Source organism: Podarcis gaigeae, assembly GCF_964106915.1.
Source record: "Podarcis gaigeae genome assembly, chromosome: 15".
Classification (NCBI taxonomy): domain Eukaryota; kingdom Metazoa; phylum Chordata; class Lepidosauria; order Squamata; family Lacertidae; genus Podarcis; species Podarcis gaigeae.
In genome coordinates, this window is record NC_139692.1 from 33,265,115 (window position 1) to 33,284,008 (window position 18,894).

Genomic DNA, 18,894 nt, shown 5'->3' on the forward strand with positions numbered 1-18,894 from the left:
AGACGCCAACAGACAGCTCAGGTCCAGCCCTCCAGAAGGAGTTCCCGTTTGCTTGCCCAGTCCAAAGGGCAGCCCCACTTGTCATGCTGGAGTTGTGCCGTACCCATTCCCACAAAACAGACTCCAAGGGGGTATGTGGCTTGCTGGATCAACATCTTAGCTTGCCTAGCCACGCACAGCCCCTCTTGTGCATTTGAACCCAGCTGTGCACCATACTGGGACGCGGTTGGCGCTGTGGGTTAAACCACAGAGCCTAGGACTTGCTGATAAGAAGGTCCCTGCTCCTGCCAACCTAGCAGTTCAAAAGCACGTCAAAGTGCAAGTAGATAAATAGGTACCACTCCAGTGGGAAGGTAAACAGCCTTTCCGTGCGCTGCTCTGGTTTGCCAGAAGCGGCTTAGTCATGCTGGCCACACAATCCAGAAGCTGTATGCTGGCTCCCTTGGCCAATAAAGCGAATGAGTGCCGCAACCCCAGAGTTGGTCACGACTGGACCTAATGGTCAGGGGTCCCTTTACCTTTACATTGTGCACCGTACTGATTTGACGATTAAAGCTCTTGATTGGATTTCTTGTATTTGCATCCCACCTTTCCTGCAAGAAGCTCAAGGTGGAGTATGTAGTTCGCCCCCCCCCCCATGTGTTTTATCCTCACACAACCATCATGTGAGACAGGCTAGGCGGAGAGGCTGGCAATGGTCCCCAATGTCACAACTAGTGAGCTTCATGGCCAAGTGGGGATTCAAACCCTGTTCTCCCAGGTCTTATTCCAGCGCTATAACCAACCACTGCACCAAACTGGTATTCCGAGTCTGAGTTCTTCATCCTCCAGTGAGAGCCAGGGCAGTGTGCCTTTTGCTGTGGGCTCACTGACCACGTTTGCACATCGCAGTAAGCCGTAAATCGAGCACGGGGAGCCTCTGGCTAGGGATGGGGAGGGATTTATTTCAGTTCTCGTTTAATTGTGAACCCTCCCAATTTGTACTTTCCGAAACAATGCAAGAACTGAAACCCAGCCAGCCTGCAAAATCTGTGCTTTTCTGAATTTTGCAATGCAATTCTCCAGCATGTACAAAAGTGCATATACTGTACTAAATGCATATATTAGTGAAAATAACATATATGAGGGGAACAGTGCTTTCCAAATTTGTGAATATTGGGGAAAATTGCATTGAAACTTTCATTTCCAGGATAAATTTATACTACAATTCTTGTGAATTGTCAGAATTTCTTCTTTAAAAATTGCACAGATGTGGAAACGCTGGAAACTGAACATAAAATTGGGGAAATGAGATTCGTCCATTGCTGTCTCAAGCCCAGGAGACAATGTGGCCCTTTGAGACTCTTTACTTGGCCCTTCAGACTCTTCCTAGGCCACAGGCCTCACCAACCCTACTTTGCACCCTCCTTGAGTGTTTTTGCTGGGCTGGAATAGGTGCCCGATAATGCTCCTTGTTTGCTTGGATAGAGGCTAGAGGGGGGTGTGAGAGGGTGAAAAAACTAGCCTGCTATGCAAATGTAAAATTTACATTTGTTGCTTCCGCCCACTTTCGCCTCTGGCCCCGCCCACCATTGGGAAGTGACCCCCTGGAAGGCTGCTCAGAATGAGGCCCTCGGGCTGAAGAAGCTTCCTCACCCTTCAGTTAGGGAACAGCAAGATACTAACCTACCTTTACAAATTGTAGAACAGATCTAGCATGGAACCAACTATCACCCTTCAAGGTTTTATTTCTCTCCTGCATATTCCTCTATATGTCAGGGCTTTTCAACTTTTTAAACAAAATGTTTTATTCTATTTTATTGAAGGTACAAACCAGCTTTCATCTGAGGATCACAGAGTGGCCTGGGGGGAAGAGGAATGTTTTTGCCTGGAGCCTAAATATATGTTAATGAAGGCCGCCAGGCGAACTTCCCTGGGGAGAGCATTCCACAAATGGGGAGCCACTACAGAAAAGACCCTTTCTTGTGTTGCCACCCTCCATACCTCTCATGGAAAGGGCTTGTGAAGAAGGGTCTCAAATGATGGCTGCAGGGTGTAGGATGCTTCCTGTGGACAGCAGTGGCCTTTGAGGTACTGCGGTTTGGAGCCATTTAAGGCTTTATAGGTCCAAACCAGAACTTTGAATTGAGCCCAGAAACTAATTGGCAGCCAGTGCTGTCAGGCCAGGATTGGCGTAATATGCTCAAACCATCTTGCCCCCGTGAGCAACCCGGCTGGAGAATTCTGCACAGCTGAAGTCTTCAGAGGCAGCCCCACATAAAATGCATTGCAGTAATCCAGCCTGGAGTTTACCAGAGCACAGATGACAGAAGTTGGGCTATCCCTGTCCAGATAGGGGCATAGCTGGGCCACCAGCCGAAGCTGATGGAAGGTACCCTGTGGCATGGAAGCAAACCTTAGATTCAAGAGATTTAGTATCAGTCACTTCAGTTTGGTTTATTTGCTTAAAAGCCATTGTAGTCACAAAGTAATACAATGGGCTGACCATTGTGAAATGTTTGTGCTTCTGAGTAATTATGCGAAGGATCGGTCTGTTCGTTCCTGTCGCTCCCTTTCTCCCCTGTCAGTCCTTGATGACTTAAGGCCAGCAGCCGTTAGGCTGCTGCAGACAGCAAAACTAAGCCGTTTGTTTCCCATCCAAGGGAATGAAAGCCACAGAGGTGAAAGAGGAAGTGTTGGGGAAAAGCTGTTCCATACATGCTGCCGCCATGTATGATATGCTTTATTTTTTATTATTATTTTGCTTAGCTATTTTACTTAGCAGTCAAAATTCAAATACTGCTTTTATCCCCTTGGATCTCCACCCCTGACCCAAGTCCAGTTTCAGGATAAAGAACCAAGATGAAAAGATTGGAAAACATTTATTGTATATATGTTGGGGGGGGGGGTCTTGTACACTTGAAAACGTTGACAGCATTAAGATAAATTCAACAGTGTGAATAAGTTTTGATGGATGTAATGATGGAATACTGAATGGTTTGGTTTTTGTAAAATATGCAGGGATTTATGAGATGCAAAATGAGCCATGGAAAGAGAAGAAGTGAAGTCACTGATATTTTAAGGACGTTTACATGCATATTCTAAATTATATCTGTGTGTCTGTCTCTGAAGAACCTGAAGATAACTGCCCATGAGACTGCCTTACTTTACAGACTTCTTGTTGCAGGGCTGCATAGGAACAGGGCCGGCCCGCCCATGAGGCAAGGTGAGGCGGTCACCTCAGGTGGCAGATATGGGCCTCAGGAGTGCGCCACCCACTGCTGCCACACCCCTGCCACCATCTCTGCTATGGGCATGTCCTGCCACTGCTGCGGGTGGTTCCTCCTGCCTCTCTGCTATGGGTACGCTCACAGAAAAGAAGATGCTCTACCCCTGAGTTCCCTTAGGACAATAGAGGACAATCCTCTGTTGGAAGGGCTGTCCAGTCCAAAGGCAGTTTAAAGATGAAGATGAAAACTCTTAAGAACTGTTGAGTTGAGAAGGACCCGAAGTCCAAACCCGTGCAGTGCAGGAGTCACAGCTAAGGAAGACTGAAGGAGTTAGCAACTGGACAGCCAACTGAGCAGGCAACAGAGCTCACATGGTTATGATCATTCCTGTAATGGTGAAATGGATTGTGTTCATATTTTAATTGTGAATTTCCACCTATATGTATAAATTGAAACATGCAGATTTTCTGTGACTTCTTTGCTCCTCATTTTTAAGTGCTAATTCTATCAGCACAAACCATTTCTTAGCAGTGAAAAGCCCGAGAGACTTGAAAGAGGAAAAATAAATAAGTTAGGGTATGCAAACAAGAAGAAACAACAACAAAAAAAGGACTACAGAAGAACATATTTTCCCTAGAAAATATATTGTCTGTTTGCTTCTATCTCTCAGCATGGAATGAAATGTATTCCTTCTGACAACACATATCTTTATGACCTTAGCAGATGGTTTTCGACCTTAAGGTCAGGCTCAAGCAAAAAACAAGATGAAGTATTGCTTGGTAATTAATGATCTTCAGTCAATAAACAATATTTGTTGATATATTAACTTTGGACAGCTAAGTAAGGGGGAGAGAGGCCATAGAAGATGGGGAAGTAATTATAAAATAAATTCCTCATTAAGACATTTGTGGGGAAAGGTTTTGTTTTTAAACTATTAAAAGATGCCCCAGCGTCGTGTTTCTGTGTAGAGCCCTGGAGAGAAGAGAAGCTGTTGGAATAAAATTGCTGCTTAAGACCGTCTAGCAAATTAGCATTGCTTAGTACATAATATGGTTTTGCTATTAATTAATAAGCCCAACGGAGCCTCGCTATCTGAGGTCATATTATCAGTAACTAATAGCAATGAAGGCTGGAAGCTGTACAGTGCAATCGTATACAGTGGTACCTTGGGTTACAAACGTTTCGGGTTACAAACTCCGCTAACCTGGAAGTAGTTGCTCCAGGTTGCGAACTTTGCCCCAGGATGGGAATGGAAATCGTGCGCTGGCAGCACACCGGCAGTAAGAAGCCCCATTAACGAAAGTGCACCTCAGGTTAAGAACGGACCTCCGGAACGAATTAAGTTTGTAACCCAAGGTACCACTGTACAGTGGTACCTCGGTTTAAGAAGAGCCCTGTTTATGAACTATTCGGTTTACGAACTCCACAAAACCGGAAGTAGTGTCCCGGTTTGCGAACTTTACCTTGGTCTAAGAACAGAAGCCGGTTGGTGGAAGGGCACCGGCGGCAGGAGGCCTCATTAGGGAAAGTGCACCTCAGTTTAAGAACAGTTTCAGTTGAAGAACGGACTTCCGGAACGGATTAAGTTCATAAAGCGAGGTACCACTGTATATGTTTGCTCAGAGGTAAGGTGCACTGAAAATGTATAGGATTGCAGCCTTAATTGATTATATAAATCATCTTTTTAAAAAAGTATTAATGAACTAAAAGGGTTTCTCTCTTCAGGCTAGCTGAAGAGAGCACATGTGGCATTCTACTACCCCTCAGTGTTGACCGCCTGAGCCAGTCTCCTCACTCTGCCTAACGATAGGGCCGGACTTGGGTGTCTGCAATTTGGAGGTGCAAAACAGGGGCTCCATTTTCCTATCTCGGCTAATAGCCATCAATAGAGCTATCCTCCAGGAATGCAACATTGCTCATCTTCTCCTCAGAATATATGATCCATCTTCCTTTTGAGATTAAATTGCCAAGTGCTCACCACAATGAGGCCCTTCCGTTTCCTTCCCACGCTGAAGGTAGCACTTGAGGCTGCTGTAACAGAGGCACATAAAAACCCCTTCTTTTATTCTGAACAGGCAACGACTTGACAAAGACATAGCTCTTTTGAACAAGATTACAATAAAGTTTTTAAAAATACAATAAAATGTAATTTATATCCTCGGCCCATTTGTTAGGCCATATGACAATCATTCCTTTCTCTTGACAGATCTAAACCTCTGCTTAACACATTGCAATCGTAAATATTACCAGCTACAACATAGCAATTTAATACTTACCAAATGTATTTCTAAAATATTACTGCAGATTTAAAACCTTGAATTTTAACCAGATGTGTTTCCAGCAAGTTGGCTCAGGCTAGATAGACATCTTCTTCTGGTTTTTTTATTTTTTCCTCCTTGTTCTCTCGCTGTTAAAATTGGAACATTGCCACACAATGTATTAGGCTTAAGACTGCGTGATCCCATTCTTAATAACCCAGATCCAACAGGCCTAACAGGGCAGGGGGTTGTTGGGAGAGGAAATCTACATCAAGGGTGCTTCAGTGATTTGCAGGCTCTCCAGGGGTACCTACCCTATGTCTAGATTGGTGGTGTGTACCAAACTTATACAGTCATACCTTGGTTTTTGAACAGCTTAGTTCTCAAACATTTTGCCTCCCAAACGCCACAAACCTGGAAGTGACTGTTCTGGTTTGCAAACTATTTTTGGAAGCCGAACGTCCGACGGGGCTTCCATGGCTACCCCGTTTGGTTTCCGAACGTTTTGGAAGTTGAATGGACTTCCAGAATGGATTCTGTTTGACTTCTAAGGTACGACTTATCTTGTATCGGAGAAGGCCTGTCAATCTGTGAACTGCAAAGCCTTCCCCGATATTTCCATTGATATCTCTGGCTCACTAAAGAAGCATCCCTAAACACTTTCATGTACTTTGGATAAAGGTATGATGTATTGGAAGTTTAATCTTTGCATCCTAGGATAGGGGCTCCACTTATGCAGTGCCCCCCCCCCGAGCCAAATACCCCTTACTATTTCTGCAGCAGGGACCCAACCTCTGGCACCCTCGAGCTGTGAGATCAGCTACATCCCCTTGATCATTTTGGTTGCCCATTCCTGAGCCTTTCCCAATGACCTCCTTTTGGAAACACAGAAACACAGAATTGTAAAGTTGGAAGAGATCTCGAAGGGTCATCAAGTCCAACCACTGGAATGCAGGAATCTCAACGAAAGCATCCATGACAGATGGCCATCCAGCCTCTGCTTAAAAACCTCCAAGGAGGGAGAGTCCACCACCTCCCGAGGGAGTCTGTTCCACTGTCGAACAGCTCCTACTGTCAGAAAGTTCTTCCTGATGTTTAGTCGGAATCGCCTTCCTTGTAATTTGAATCCATTTTGTCTTACCCTTCAGAGCAGGAGAAAACAACCTTGCTCCATATTCCATGTGGCAGCCCTTTAGGTATTTGAAAATAGCTATCCTATCTCCTCTCAGTCTCCTCTTTTCCAGGCTAAACATACCCAGCTCCCTCAACCGTTCCTCATAAGGCTTGGTTTCCGGACCCTTGAACATCTCGGAGCTCTTTGCAATCCTCTTTTTATTTACGTGCCCTGAACAATTTAGTATCATCAACAAACTTATCACTGCACCTGCACAGCCTACACAGCCAACATATTTTATATATACACACACACACACACACACACACACACACACACACATATACACATATGGCTGTGGTCCAGGAGTGGCTTACCTGTTTCCCTCCAGATGTTGTTAGAATTTAATTCCATCATCTCAGACCATTGGCCATGCTGGCTGTGAGTGATGGGAGTTGGAGTCTAACCGCATGGGGAAGGCCACAGGTTCCCCATCCCTGCTCTAGTTTACTTAGCAGATTTAGTGTGAAGGAAGCCGGCGATGGAGGCTGAACACAATGCCTTAGTAATGGAGTTTGATATACAGCTGCAGAAACCTTTGCCATGATTTTAAACGCACTGATTCGGCGGAAAGGTTGGTATTGATTTCACTAGCAATGTGTATGAATAATCTCTTTTTGAAAGTTGCCTAAATAAAAAGCAGAGGGCTTGAATTTGCTGGAGTGCCTATTTATACATTTTCTTTGAGGCATGGCTTAGAGCAAAGACCGGATGGGGTGGGAATGGGGGTGGTTTATATATTAAATATATATAAATATATATGAGGCTACTGCTCAATCCTCAATTCTCTGGAGTTTCCTTTACACAAAGAAGTACATAAATTCTTCAGCACACAACACACTTCAAAATATAATCCTACAGAGTTTGTCCTGTGGAAGTCAATGAACCATATTTATTTCTCTTATAGCCCACCCAGTCCCAGGACCTCACAACAGATACAGTGGTACCTCAGGTTAAGTACTTAATTCGTTCCGGAGATCCATACTTAACCTGAAACTGTTCTTAACCTGAAGCACCACTTTAGCTAATGGGGCTTCCTGCTGCTGCCGCGCCACTGGAGCACGATTTCTGTTCTTATCCTGAAGCAAAGTTCTTAATCTGAAGCACTATTTCTGGGTTAGCAGAGTCTGTAACCTGAAGCGTATGTAACCTGAAGCGTATGTAACCTGAGGTACCACTGTATTTATTTTATTTACAGAGTGCCATCTGTTTACATCCAGATGTTGCTGGATTGCCTCTCTCATTGTCCCCAATTATTGACCATGCTGACTGGGGTTGATGGAGGAAGTTGGAGTCCAAAACATCTGCAGAGCCACATCATCCCCAGTATAAATCAGGGAGGATGCTTGAATGCATGTGTTAAAGATGCACATGTGTGGGTGGGTGTTAAGTGGTGTTGGGATGCTTGGGTGCCTTATTGCGTGTTAAGATTGTGTGATTGTCTGCAATCTGGTTCTGGCCACTTTGGGGTGGGGTTTAGATGCTCTATCCACTACACCACACAAACCCACACTTACAAAACATACACATTTTTCAGAACTGCAAATCATCAAAATCCTGTAACTTTCTTGTTCTTAGGGAAGAGGAGGGCAGCCAAGCTGATCAAGAGCCTGGAAACAAAGCATTAGGAACGGCCTGGAAAAGAGGAGACTGAGAGGAGATACGATAGCCACCTTCAAATATCTCAAGGATGCAAAATGGAAGATGGAGCAAGTTTGTTTTCTCCTGCTCCGGAGGGTAGGACCTGAACCAATGGCTTCAAGTTACACGAAAGGAGAGTCCAACTAAACATCAAGAAGAACTTTCTGGTGGAGCTGTTCAACAGTGGACCAGACTCCCACAAGAGCTGGTGGACTCTCCTTCCATGGAGGTTTTTAAGCAGAGGTTGGATGGCCATCTGCCATGGATGCCTTAGTTAAGATTCCTGCATTCCAGGGGGTTGGACTGGATGACACTCAGGATCCCTTCTAAATCACAGTGCAGGCCCACACACACTCAGTATATGCACAAAAGACTTCTGAGATCTGTACATATTACCTAATTATCATTGTCCTAGACTTCCAGAAAAAATTACTTTCCTGGTTCTGGGAAACTGATCATGGAGTTCTTGTGGGGCTTTTAAAACTACCCTTGTCAGATAGAACACTGCTGTGTGCTGCCTTCCTGTGTGGTGATATTTTATGTTGTTCAAGGATTTTGTTCAAAATTGTCAAGAATATATTATTACATTGTTGTTGTTGTTGTTTTAAAAAAGCACCCTGTTAAATGCAAAGTAATACAATAATGGCTTTAAAATGTTAATTCATTTTCAACCTGATTCTGCGCATTGTGACCCACAAGCAAGCCCCGATAAATTCACATGGTGTATTACTCCCAGGAAAATGTGCATAGGATCGTGTTGTTTAGCATAAAACGCTGCGCTTTAACTTGTTCTCCCTGCTCCTAACCTGTCACCCTACTCTGTGTGTTGCAGTCTCTTGTACTTTTAAGTGTTTCTTGATCTAGACTGAAGGTCTATCAGTTAGAAAAGAATCCTCGCCCAAATCTCAGACCCAGTTGCCTCTTTATAAATGCAGAGATGATAGTGGGGTGTTGCTGTTGTTGTTTTTCCCCAGGTTGCAATCAGATAACAACATCCTACTTCTGTCTTTAACTGATTTCTCTTCGTTTCTTAGGTTTCATGACTTTCAGGTCTGAATCACATTGAGAGATCTCACTGCTTGCAATTAGATAATTCCCAGAATTTAGGAATATTTGATAGATGATCATCCTGTCTCATCTTAAAAGCCTCCAGGAAAACAGATCCTGCGGTTTTTCCTGGATGTGTTCCATTGCTCAACATCCTTATACAGCCCCAAAGCATTTCCCAGTATTGGTCATGGATCTATGCTGTTGCTTCATAAGGCAGAAGAATCCTGTGGCATAGCCCTCCTTTAGCACTCCTGAAATCTGCTGAACACTTGCATTGTTGGAGGCTCCCCATGTCAAAAAGGGAGGTTAGTATCAGCTTAGCTTTAGGGCAGGGGTAGGCAACCGAAGGCCTGGGGGCTGGATGCAGCCCATTCACCTTCTCAATCCGGCCCGTGGACGGTCCGGGAATCAGCGTGTTTTTACATGAGTAGAATGTGTCCTTTTATTTAAAATGCACCTCTGGGTTATTTGTGGGGCATAGGAATTCTTTCATTTATTTTCCAAAATATAGTCCGGTCCACCACATAGTCTGAGGGATGGTGGACCAGCCCATGGCTGAGAAAGGTTGCTGACCACTGATTTAGGGGCATAGGGACACAGGAATCTGCCTTATACCGAGTCAGACCACTGATCTATCTAGCTTAGCATCATTGAATGTGACTGGCAGCAGCGATCCAGGATTCCAGTCCAAGATCTCTCCCAGCCCTAGCTGCAGATGCCCAGGACTGAACCTGGGAGCTTCTGCATAGAAGGAAATTCCTGCACTGAGGAGGAATTTGGATTGAGAGCTGTGGCCCTCCAGTTTTTGTTGAGCTCCATCAGCTTCAGCTAGCATCTGCAAGGGCTGGTGGTCAAGGATGATGGGAGTTGTGTCCAACATCTAGAGGTTCCTGGACCAGAGATGGAGTGGTCTGGGGTTGTGGGGAGCTGAAGACCTACTGCTATTTCTGCAGCAGGATCCCAATCTTCAGAGCCACCCAACCACCATGGAAGGGGAGCATTTTAGCCACAGAAGGTCTTCTCACCCTTTGTGCTGACTGAAGCCAATCGGAAAGAAAAGAGGTGAGGAGACAGGCTACCAGGGTCACTCTGGAGAAGGAGTGCAGGAAGAGCAACAAGGAGATGTTCTGTATGCTCTAAAACTAAGCATTTAGGAACACAGAAAGCACAAGGAGCTTCAGTTTCAAGAGAATGGGGTGCAAGCATACAATGGAACTTAAGGGAAAACATAACCTCAAGTGACTCAGAAATAAGATATCAGAGCTCTCCGAAACACTTGCACATGAACATGCCCAGAAAATGGTAGGTACTGTAAAGGTAAAAGGACCTCTGACCATTAGGTCCAGTCATGACCGACTCTGGGGTTGCTGCGCTCATCTCACTTTATTGGCCGAGGAAGCTGGCGTACAGCTTCAGGGTCATGTGGCCAGCATGACTAAACCACTTCTGGCAAACCAGAGCAGCACACGGAAACACTGTTTACCTTCCCACCAGAGTGGAACCTATTTATCTATTTGCACTTTGACGTGCTTTCGAACTGCTAGGTTGGCAGGAGCAGGGACCGAGCAACGGGAGCTCACCCCGTTGCGGGCATTCGAACCGCCGACCTTCTGATCGGCAAGTCCCAGGCTCTGTGGTTTAACCCACAGCGCCACCCACGTCCCAGAAAATGGTAGATCCAGCTAAAAGGCAAACACATGGCGATCTGCATTGATCCTTGCAATGCATCCTCAAATGTTATTATTGCATAATTCTAAGACTGTTGTATAGAAGGTTGCATAATTTTAGAAGGGGGTGTGATTGTGAGGGCCTGTGTCTATCATGAAGGGATCCTGAATTTGCCACAACACTACTGCCCTGAACTAAAGGACTTCCAAGTTTCCATCCAATTATAAAATGCTGTGATGCCATGTGATTTCTTACACACATTCTGAAGTGGTCCAGACCCTATGTGACCCTAGTTCCCTTGCCCCTTGTTTAGTTTGCCTTGCCATAACTTAATGAAAATATACATTCCTGGCTGATCACCAAGAATTATATTCTATAACTTTTTCTCCTACCCACCATTATCAGAATATCGCTGGGAGGACTACCTCAAGGTTGCGTGTTAAGAGTAATAATCCTATACCTGCTTATATAGAAGCAAATCCCATCAAACTCAACAAGACTTAAGCTGCAGGCACACCTTACATTCAAAGCCCACCCCTTGCAAAGATGATTGGGAATTGTAGTTTAACTCCACTACCAGGCACCCTTAACCAAATGTGGTTCCCAATTTTTTTTGGGGGGGGGGGTGCTTTAAATATATGGCACGTATGTAGCCTTATCTGCAGGTATTTGGGAACACGATTGCACAACTAAGACTAAAGTAACTATAGCTCTTATCCATTATCAGACATAAAACTGAAGGTAGTGTATGTGGTTCTCCCCCTCATCTATTCCCCACAACAATCCTGTGAGGTAAGTTAGGCTGAGAGCTTCATGGCTTAGCGGGGATTTGAACCCTGGTCACCCAGGACCGAGGCTGACATGCTACATACGCACAAACATTTACCTGGAAGTTATTATTGCCCTCTGTCTGTCTCAAGAGACAATGGAGTATGCTATCAGCCAAACCTTTAAAGAGTTGCCGCATCTGCTGTGGCTGTAGAGACCAATACAGGAGAGACATGTTTTATTGCAGCTGTGGCAGACGAAGGCGTCTGGTCGTTACGGATCTGAGGAGAGGAGACATGTCTAGGACTGCGCTGATAAAAACATTACCTAATATTTTCGGCTATAACCTTTATCTGGGCTGGCTGATAAGCTTGATAGTTTGATCGACACAACATTATTACCCGCATGTCACAGGCATTTTTCTCTCTGCATATTACTTGTATATTATCCACATGTGTATCTCCTTTTTTGCGTAAGATGCAAATAACAGCATTTAAAAGTCTACAGAAGAAGAAAAAAAGCCCAGAAGAAACTCTTTACCATACAGAGCATGCTGCAGCAGCTCTTCTGCAAATAAAAAAAAATGGAAAGAAACTAGCCTACAACAAAATGTAAAAATAATATAATTAGAACAAACCCCTGTGAATTCTAATGTATCACTGTTATTATACCATTATTATTAAAATCACATAAATAAAATAAAAATAAATCGGTGTGTGCCTTTGTGTGTGTGTGTGTGGGGGGTACTTCAGTTAAGTTTTGTTTCTTTGTGGCTTTAATAAATCAAATAAAAAATATTTTCTTATAGTCCTAGTGAATCCTAATTTGCACCATTATGCTTAAAATCATATATATGTGTGTGTCTTCTAAGTTATCAGTAAGTTTCATTTTCTCTGCACGGTTATTATTAAAATCAAATACAGAAACATATACATTATATATATATATATATATATATACACACACACACACACACACACACTCTTCCAACTTGTAAGTTTCGTTTTGCCTGCGCCGTTATTATTAAAATTAAATAATATATACATATATGTCTTCCAACTTGTAAGTTTCGTTTTCTCTGTATCGTTATTATTAAAATCAAATAATATATACATTAAAAAACCCCCAATCTATATCGTCGTAAACGCTTTTTTGTCACCAAGTTTCGTTTTCTCTGCACCGTTACCATTACAATGAAATCATATATTGTATGTATATATATATATATATATGAGTGTGTGCCTATTTTATCCTCTTCCCTTATGCCAGCCGCCGGGTCGGCCATTCCGCGAGCCTCGAGTGGCCGCTGCCGCTCCTGTCCGGGTTTTCCGCCCGCCCTCGCCTCGTTCCGCTTTGCTGCCGGCCTCCCTCCCTCCTTTTTTTTCTCTCTCTCTCTGTGTATCGCTCCCTCCCTCCCCTCTTCTCTCCCCCTGCCTGCCCGCCTGCCTGCCTGGCTGCCTGTCTCTCTCTCCGGCTCCCTCCTCCTCCTCCTCCTCCTCGTGCGCTCTCCAGCCCCCTCTCCCTCCCTCCCTCCCCTCTCTCTCTCTCTCCTCTCTCTCTCCCTCGCTCGATCCGCCGCTCACTTCTGTCTCAATATGTCTCAAGATGGCGGCCAATGTGGGATCGATGTTTCAATATTGGAAGCGCTTTGATTTACAGCAGCTGCAGGTCAGGCTCCGGGGTCCGCTCGCGGGTGGGTCTCTCCCGTCCAGGCCCCCCACCCCACCCTCGCCCCCCTGCATATCTCTGCCCCCCACCCGCCCCTTTCCCCGCTTTCCCCTTGAGGTGCGTGTGGTGTGTTTGCGTGTCCCCCTTTTCTTCTTCTTCCCTCAGACACCCTCCCCCCCCCATTTCCCCTTTTTCCTTCAGAAGAAAAGGAAACCTGCCTCTCCCCCCCCCTTTAAAAAAAATTAAAACCTAAATGTCCCGGCAAGAAGCGGCGTCGGCTTCTCCGTCTCCCCTGGGCTCCCCTTCTTTCCCCGCCGCCCCCCTCAGAGGAAGGCTGGATCCCGCCCGGCCGCCCCTGCCCGCTTCCCCGCCGCCCGCCGCCTCCCTCCCATCGATAAGCCCGGCGCCGCCGCTGCCGCCGCCGCCGCGATCGGAAATTGATCCTCTTTGTTCAATTCATCGATCCCAACAAGATGGCGCCGCCGCCGCCGCCTCCTCCTCCTCGGGGGGCGGCTTGTCCCGGGATGGGGGAGCCCCGGTCTTGGGCCGCCGGACCCCCACCCCTCGCCGTCCCAGCCCCCTTGCCCTGTGGCACACGGACCCCCAACCCCAAAGGCCCCCCTCCTCGGAACAGAGCCGCGCTCTTCCTCTTTAGGGTCCTCTTTCCCCCCGTCTCTCTCGCCCCAGTTTTATAAACAAGAGTACAAAAAATGAGGATGGTGGGTTTTTTATTATAATTTGAGGGGGGTGGGAAGGCTTAGGGTTGCTTTGGGTGCCGAAGGGGCTAGTTGATTTCTAACCCTCTCCTTTCTAAAAAAGAAAGAAAAAAAGCCCACACTTTTTTTAAAGAAAAAAAGGAAAAACATCCCCCACTTTGGGCCACCACCTCTTTTTGAACAGTTTTGGAAACTGTAAGGAGGGATAACTCTCTTGTTTCTTAATTCGTTTTGCATCCTCCCCCCCCCCCGCCAAAGAAAAATACCCCCTTCTACTTCCTATTCCTAACACTTTCCCCACTTCTGTTGCTACTAAGTCTCTCTGTGACAAGCCTTCTACTTTTAGGAGAATGGGGACTAAATAACAGTAACTTGTAAGTGCTCCCTTATTGATCCTTAATGATTTTTGCGCGCACCCCCCTCCGCAACCATACACCTCCAGCGGAACCCCCCCCCCCTCCGTGCCTGCTATTAGTCTCTTTGAACAGTCTCTTAGTTTTAGAAAGAGGAAAGATCATCGTAATAGGCTGGTGTATATATGCCTGCCATTCTCCCCGGTTCTTAATTGTTTTTGCAAACCCCCCCCCCCCCGCTAACAACACTCTTCTTTAATTCTTCCTCCCTCTCTATCTTTTTGAACAGTTTCGGAAAGGGGGGAGGAGTGTTAGCTGGTTTAAGTTTTGTGTGTGGGCTCTCTCGTTTTGTTTTTAATCTCTCCCCTTCTTCCATACCCGCTTAACTGTTTTATAAAGAGAGTAAAGGAGAGGGAAATATGTGCGTTTGTGCATATGGATGTCTGCTGTTTATCATTTTAAAATCTTGCTCCCCACAAAAACAAAAATCCATCCCACGTTCAGTAATGCTCCCCCTCTACCAGCTCCTTAGTTTTATACAGAGGGACTGAGACATGCAAGAAATCAGCAAAATAGGTGTGCATGCTTGGAAATGTATATGTGTCCCCTCCTTAGGTTTTTTATGCTTTTGTATACCCCCCCACCATAAAACTCAACCAGCACTAATAATAAACCCCAACCTTTTTTGAGAGTCCCCCAGTTTTTAAGGAGGGATGTAAAAATAACCCCAAAAATGGTGTGGGTTTCCCTTGTTCCTCTCTCTTTCTGCACCAACACCCCTTCTTTCTTTTCTACCCCCCCCCCCCCCGCAATTCCCCCTCCTCCCTAGCCGGTCACCCAGTTTCATGGAGGCAGGGAGAATGTTGCAGAAAAGGACCATGTCTGCATGTGTGTCCTGTGCTGTGTGTTTCTCACTCCCCCCCCCCAGCAAAATATTTCTGCTTCTGTTCTGAATCTTTTTTGCCCTCTCCACCCCCCCCCCCCACTGCATGTGCGCGCAAAATTTGAAGCTCGTGGGAAACTTTGCAGGACTTTTGATCCTGGCTTGGGAAAGGAGGAAAATGAGGGATGGAGGTAAAGAGCTCCCCCCCATATCAGTAACTGGGGGCTGCAGTGGGTGGGGAACCCCATTTCTCATTTGCCTGTATGGTTGAGGCTCTGACCAACAACGTCCCTCCCCCACATCATCATTTTCTGATTATATTTAGGCTAGTGCGTGTGACTGGAAAGGAGTGAGGTTTATCTAATGATAGATTTAGCTTCTTCACTCAGTCAATTTCTCTCTTCTCTCCCCCCCCCCCCTTTATCAAATTGGGCTCTAGGATTTCATGTTTCTCCCTCCCCCCAATTCTTCCAGACGGGAGGGTACTGAGGCTGTGAATTAATTGGCTTCCTTCTTGAAGAAACTAGGCCTGTCTCTTACAAATTATGTAGGTTTTTAAAAGGGGTATACATTGCTTAATGCTAATTACTGTGTTTGTGAGGCTCTCTTTTCAGTCTTATCCCCCAGTTTTGTTTTAAAAGGGGGTTCACAAGCCTCATAGGGATGTCTGCTCTCGTTATTTGTTCCCACCCACATAGTTGGGGGAAGCTTTTTTAAAAAAAAGATAGGGTGGGTGGTAAAATTCTTCCTCCCTTGTTCTCATGTGAGGGAATGGAGAGCATCCAAGGTCAGGGGAAGACTTGTTTAATCCTGTCAGCTTGCTATGGGGGATCCTTTGCTTCTTCCCTCCATACTTGATGGATCTGAATGAGGGTAGGACAGAAGATCTCTTATCCCATCAAACTCTAACTGGATCCCACCACCATCCTGAAGGTGATGGAGTGGGGATCCTTTCAGTCTCTCTTGAAGAAACCACCTTCCTGCTGCTATGTAGGTTGTCTTTGAGGGTGGGGTTGGCACCCTTTTTCAACCCCGTTTATTAGCTGAGGCCTGAAGGGTTGATCTGGAAACCCACCCCCCATGTTTTTCTGTCATCTGAGGTTTTGCAGGGAGAAGGAGATACTTGTGTCATCATGAGAGCTTCTTAGTCCCACACGCTTCCTGTTGAGTCCTCCTATTTTTGGGCCGGTGGTGCGCTGTTCCCATTTGCTTTCCAGTTCCCTCAGATGTAGGGGTTGTTGATGTTGTATGTGTGTTCTTGTGAATTGCTTTCCTCACACACAGGTTCCCCTTTCCATTTCCAAAGGGACTTGTACTGTCTTGGTGTTCCCTTTTGCAGTTTGGAGAAAGGGATTCTGTGTCACTTCACACCTGGGCAGGCATGGCCTCCTTTTTTTCTCCCCCCCCTCAGACATTTTACATCTGTAAGTGTGTGTGTGTGTGTGTGTGTGTTTGCCCATTTCCCCATTTCCCCAAACTCTTCCTCCCCTTCGTTTGCATCCCACCCCTCTTTCCCCATTCTTGTGGATTTGAACCTGATGCTGGGCATCCAGGGAGGATAGGGGGAGGTGCTCCTTTAAGTCTTGGTTGAGATGGGTGAGAGACCTGCTTTTGGTGTCAGTGATGGCAGTGGTGGGTATGTCAGGAAGTCCTTTGTCTTCCAGAAGACCTGTCTGGCTTGGGGAAGGTGTTTATGCAAAGTTCCAGTCTCTCTCTCTAGTTCTGGCTTTGCTTGGGTATATGACTTACTTTTATTTTACATGGGGTAGAAGCTCCTGGCTACCTGTAGTGTATTTAGGCAACCCCACACCTGAATGTATGGTAGTTACTCCTTTGTTTGCTGTCATCCTGCATGGAATTTGGGCTCCATGCTGATTTGTTTTGGGGGCTATAAATGCTGATGTTACCCCCTTATCTCTTTGTAGTCCTCAGTGGTGTTGACAACGCCTGGCTGACTGGCCATGGGAAGGCCATTTCCACAACAATATCCATCCTCACCCTTTCACCTCAAGACTTTTCAGTGTGTTAACTCTTGTTCTGCCTTTTTAAAAAAAACATGCTCAGGAGTAATATTAGGAGAAGGGTGAGGGAGAGAATGAACAAACATGCTAAACATTTCTTGCCTTGTTTGGGAGTGTGTTTCCCTGATAAGATTGCAGATGCACTGTTCCATAAAGCAGCTCAGGTGTGCGTGTAATATTTATATAAATAAATACGAACGGCAAAGGGGGAAGAGCACCAAATTAATAGGTGCCTTCCCTGTCAATCAATGTTCTCTTGCAGTATGGATTGGCTGATCTGTACCAGGGAAATTGTGTCCAGCCTCTTTAAGTGCTTGCCGTGAAAATTAATTTGGCTAGAAAGCTGGTCTTTCCCCTCCCTTTCTTCTATCCCCTGCTGGGTAGTCTGCTCAGCCAATGTCCCTGTTGAAGCTGAGAGCTGAAGGAGCCGGAAGTAATGCTTACAGAGATGTTTGGCATAGCTGAAGTAGAGTTAGAGGTGGTGTGTGTGTGTGTGTGTTTGTGTGAAGGGCAGGGTGCTGGATTGAGGTGTATATTGCTCTGAGAAATGATAGAAAAACTTTGGGCAGCTGTGTGTGTGGGGGGGTGATGATTGTGCTGCTCTACAAGAACTGAAGTGCTTAACCCTTGAAAAGTACTCTGGGGGTGACAAATGTAATGTGCTGTTTAACTACTGTCCATTGTCTGATGGAAAATACTAGTGCTCTTTGATTTCCAGAAGGATTAGGAGATAGGGTAAAATATCTCCTTGCTTTGCTCTTTTTCTTCCAATGTTTTTTTAAAAAAGTTTTGGATTAAGGTAGACTTGGCTGAACTTTCTCTACTTGAAAGGGTTTGTAAGAGTGACCCAGAATACCTACAGGAATTCAGGAAATGAGATCCAGATGCAGGATTGTATAAAATAAAATGGATTAGATTAAGATGTAGTTAAACATGGTCTGACAACTTTAATTGTAGCTGAGCTCACTTTTGCCTGTGTGCGTCGTAATTGTTCTGAATGGAAAAGTTTGCAAATCCCATGAGAATTATCCCAAAATGTTTTGTTTGCTACTGCAGAGGTAGTTATAGAAATATGGTTTTCATGGAGGGGGAAATCATGACGCTTGAACTACTATTAAAAATTAAAATGATCATCTCAAAGTTTAAACATATGGAAATTTTAGCAAAGAATGCAGCCAAATGGCAGATTGATAAATTGTTTTTGTTCTTGCTTTGTAAAAATAGCTCAACATAATTCCTGTGCCTACTGTAAAACTCGGTTTGACACATTTGTGTAAACTTCAATCTTGTTTTTGTCAAACTAAACGTGACCCTGTTCTCAGTAGTGCTGGGTTTTTCTTGAAACCTTCTGGCAATACTGACAGAGAGTTCTGTTTGATTATTAAATTTGTACACAAAATGGTTCGTATTTATCTGTCTTAGGTGTTGTGTATCCAGGCTTTTTCCCATAATTGGCTGTCTCACTGGAAGATGGGATCAGTTACA

The 18,894-nt window shown here is 45.2% G+C and overlaps 1 protein-coding gene and 1 long non-coding RNA gene across 17 annotated transcripts in view; one reads left to right on the forward strand and one right to left on the reverse strand.

Moving 5' to 3' along the window:
* Window positions 1–3,756: 3,756 nt before the first annotated feature.
* Window positions 3,757–12,984, reverse strand: LOC310832745. 2 transcript variants are annotated; one of them, XR_014558397.1, is made up of 4 exons: window positions 12,955–12,984; window positions 11,887–11,976; window positions 4,970–5,240; window positions 3,757–4,181 (listed from the first exon to the last, which is right to left on the reverse strand). It is a non-coding gene; the product is annotated as an uncharacterized lncRNA (long non-coding RNA). The 2 variants fall into 2 exon arrangements; XR_014558398.1 differs by lacking the exon at window positions 12,955–12,984 and having other exon boundaries at window positions 11,887–12,315.
* Window positions 12,985–13,062: 78 nt separating this feature from the next.
* CUX1 (cut like homeobox 1) overlaps window positions 13,063–18,894 on the forward strand; it is a 259,810-nt gene continuing 253,978 nt past the window's right edge. For 6 of the 15 annotated variants that reach the window (XM_083714301.1, XM_083714300.1, XM_083714292.1 and 3 more), the window contains exon 1: window positions 13,182–13,436. In XM_083714301.1, coding sequence (XP_083570427.1) covers window positions 13,374–13,436 — 63 coding nt within the window. In that variant the 5' untranslated portion in view covers window positions 13,182–13,373. Of the gene's footprint in view, window positions 13,462–18,894 lie in introns of all 15 variants that reach the window. The other 9 variants (XM_083714289.1, XM_083714298.1, XM_083714297.1 and 6 more) reach the window with 4 other exon arrangements.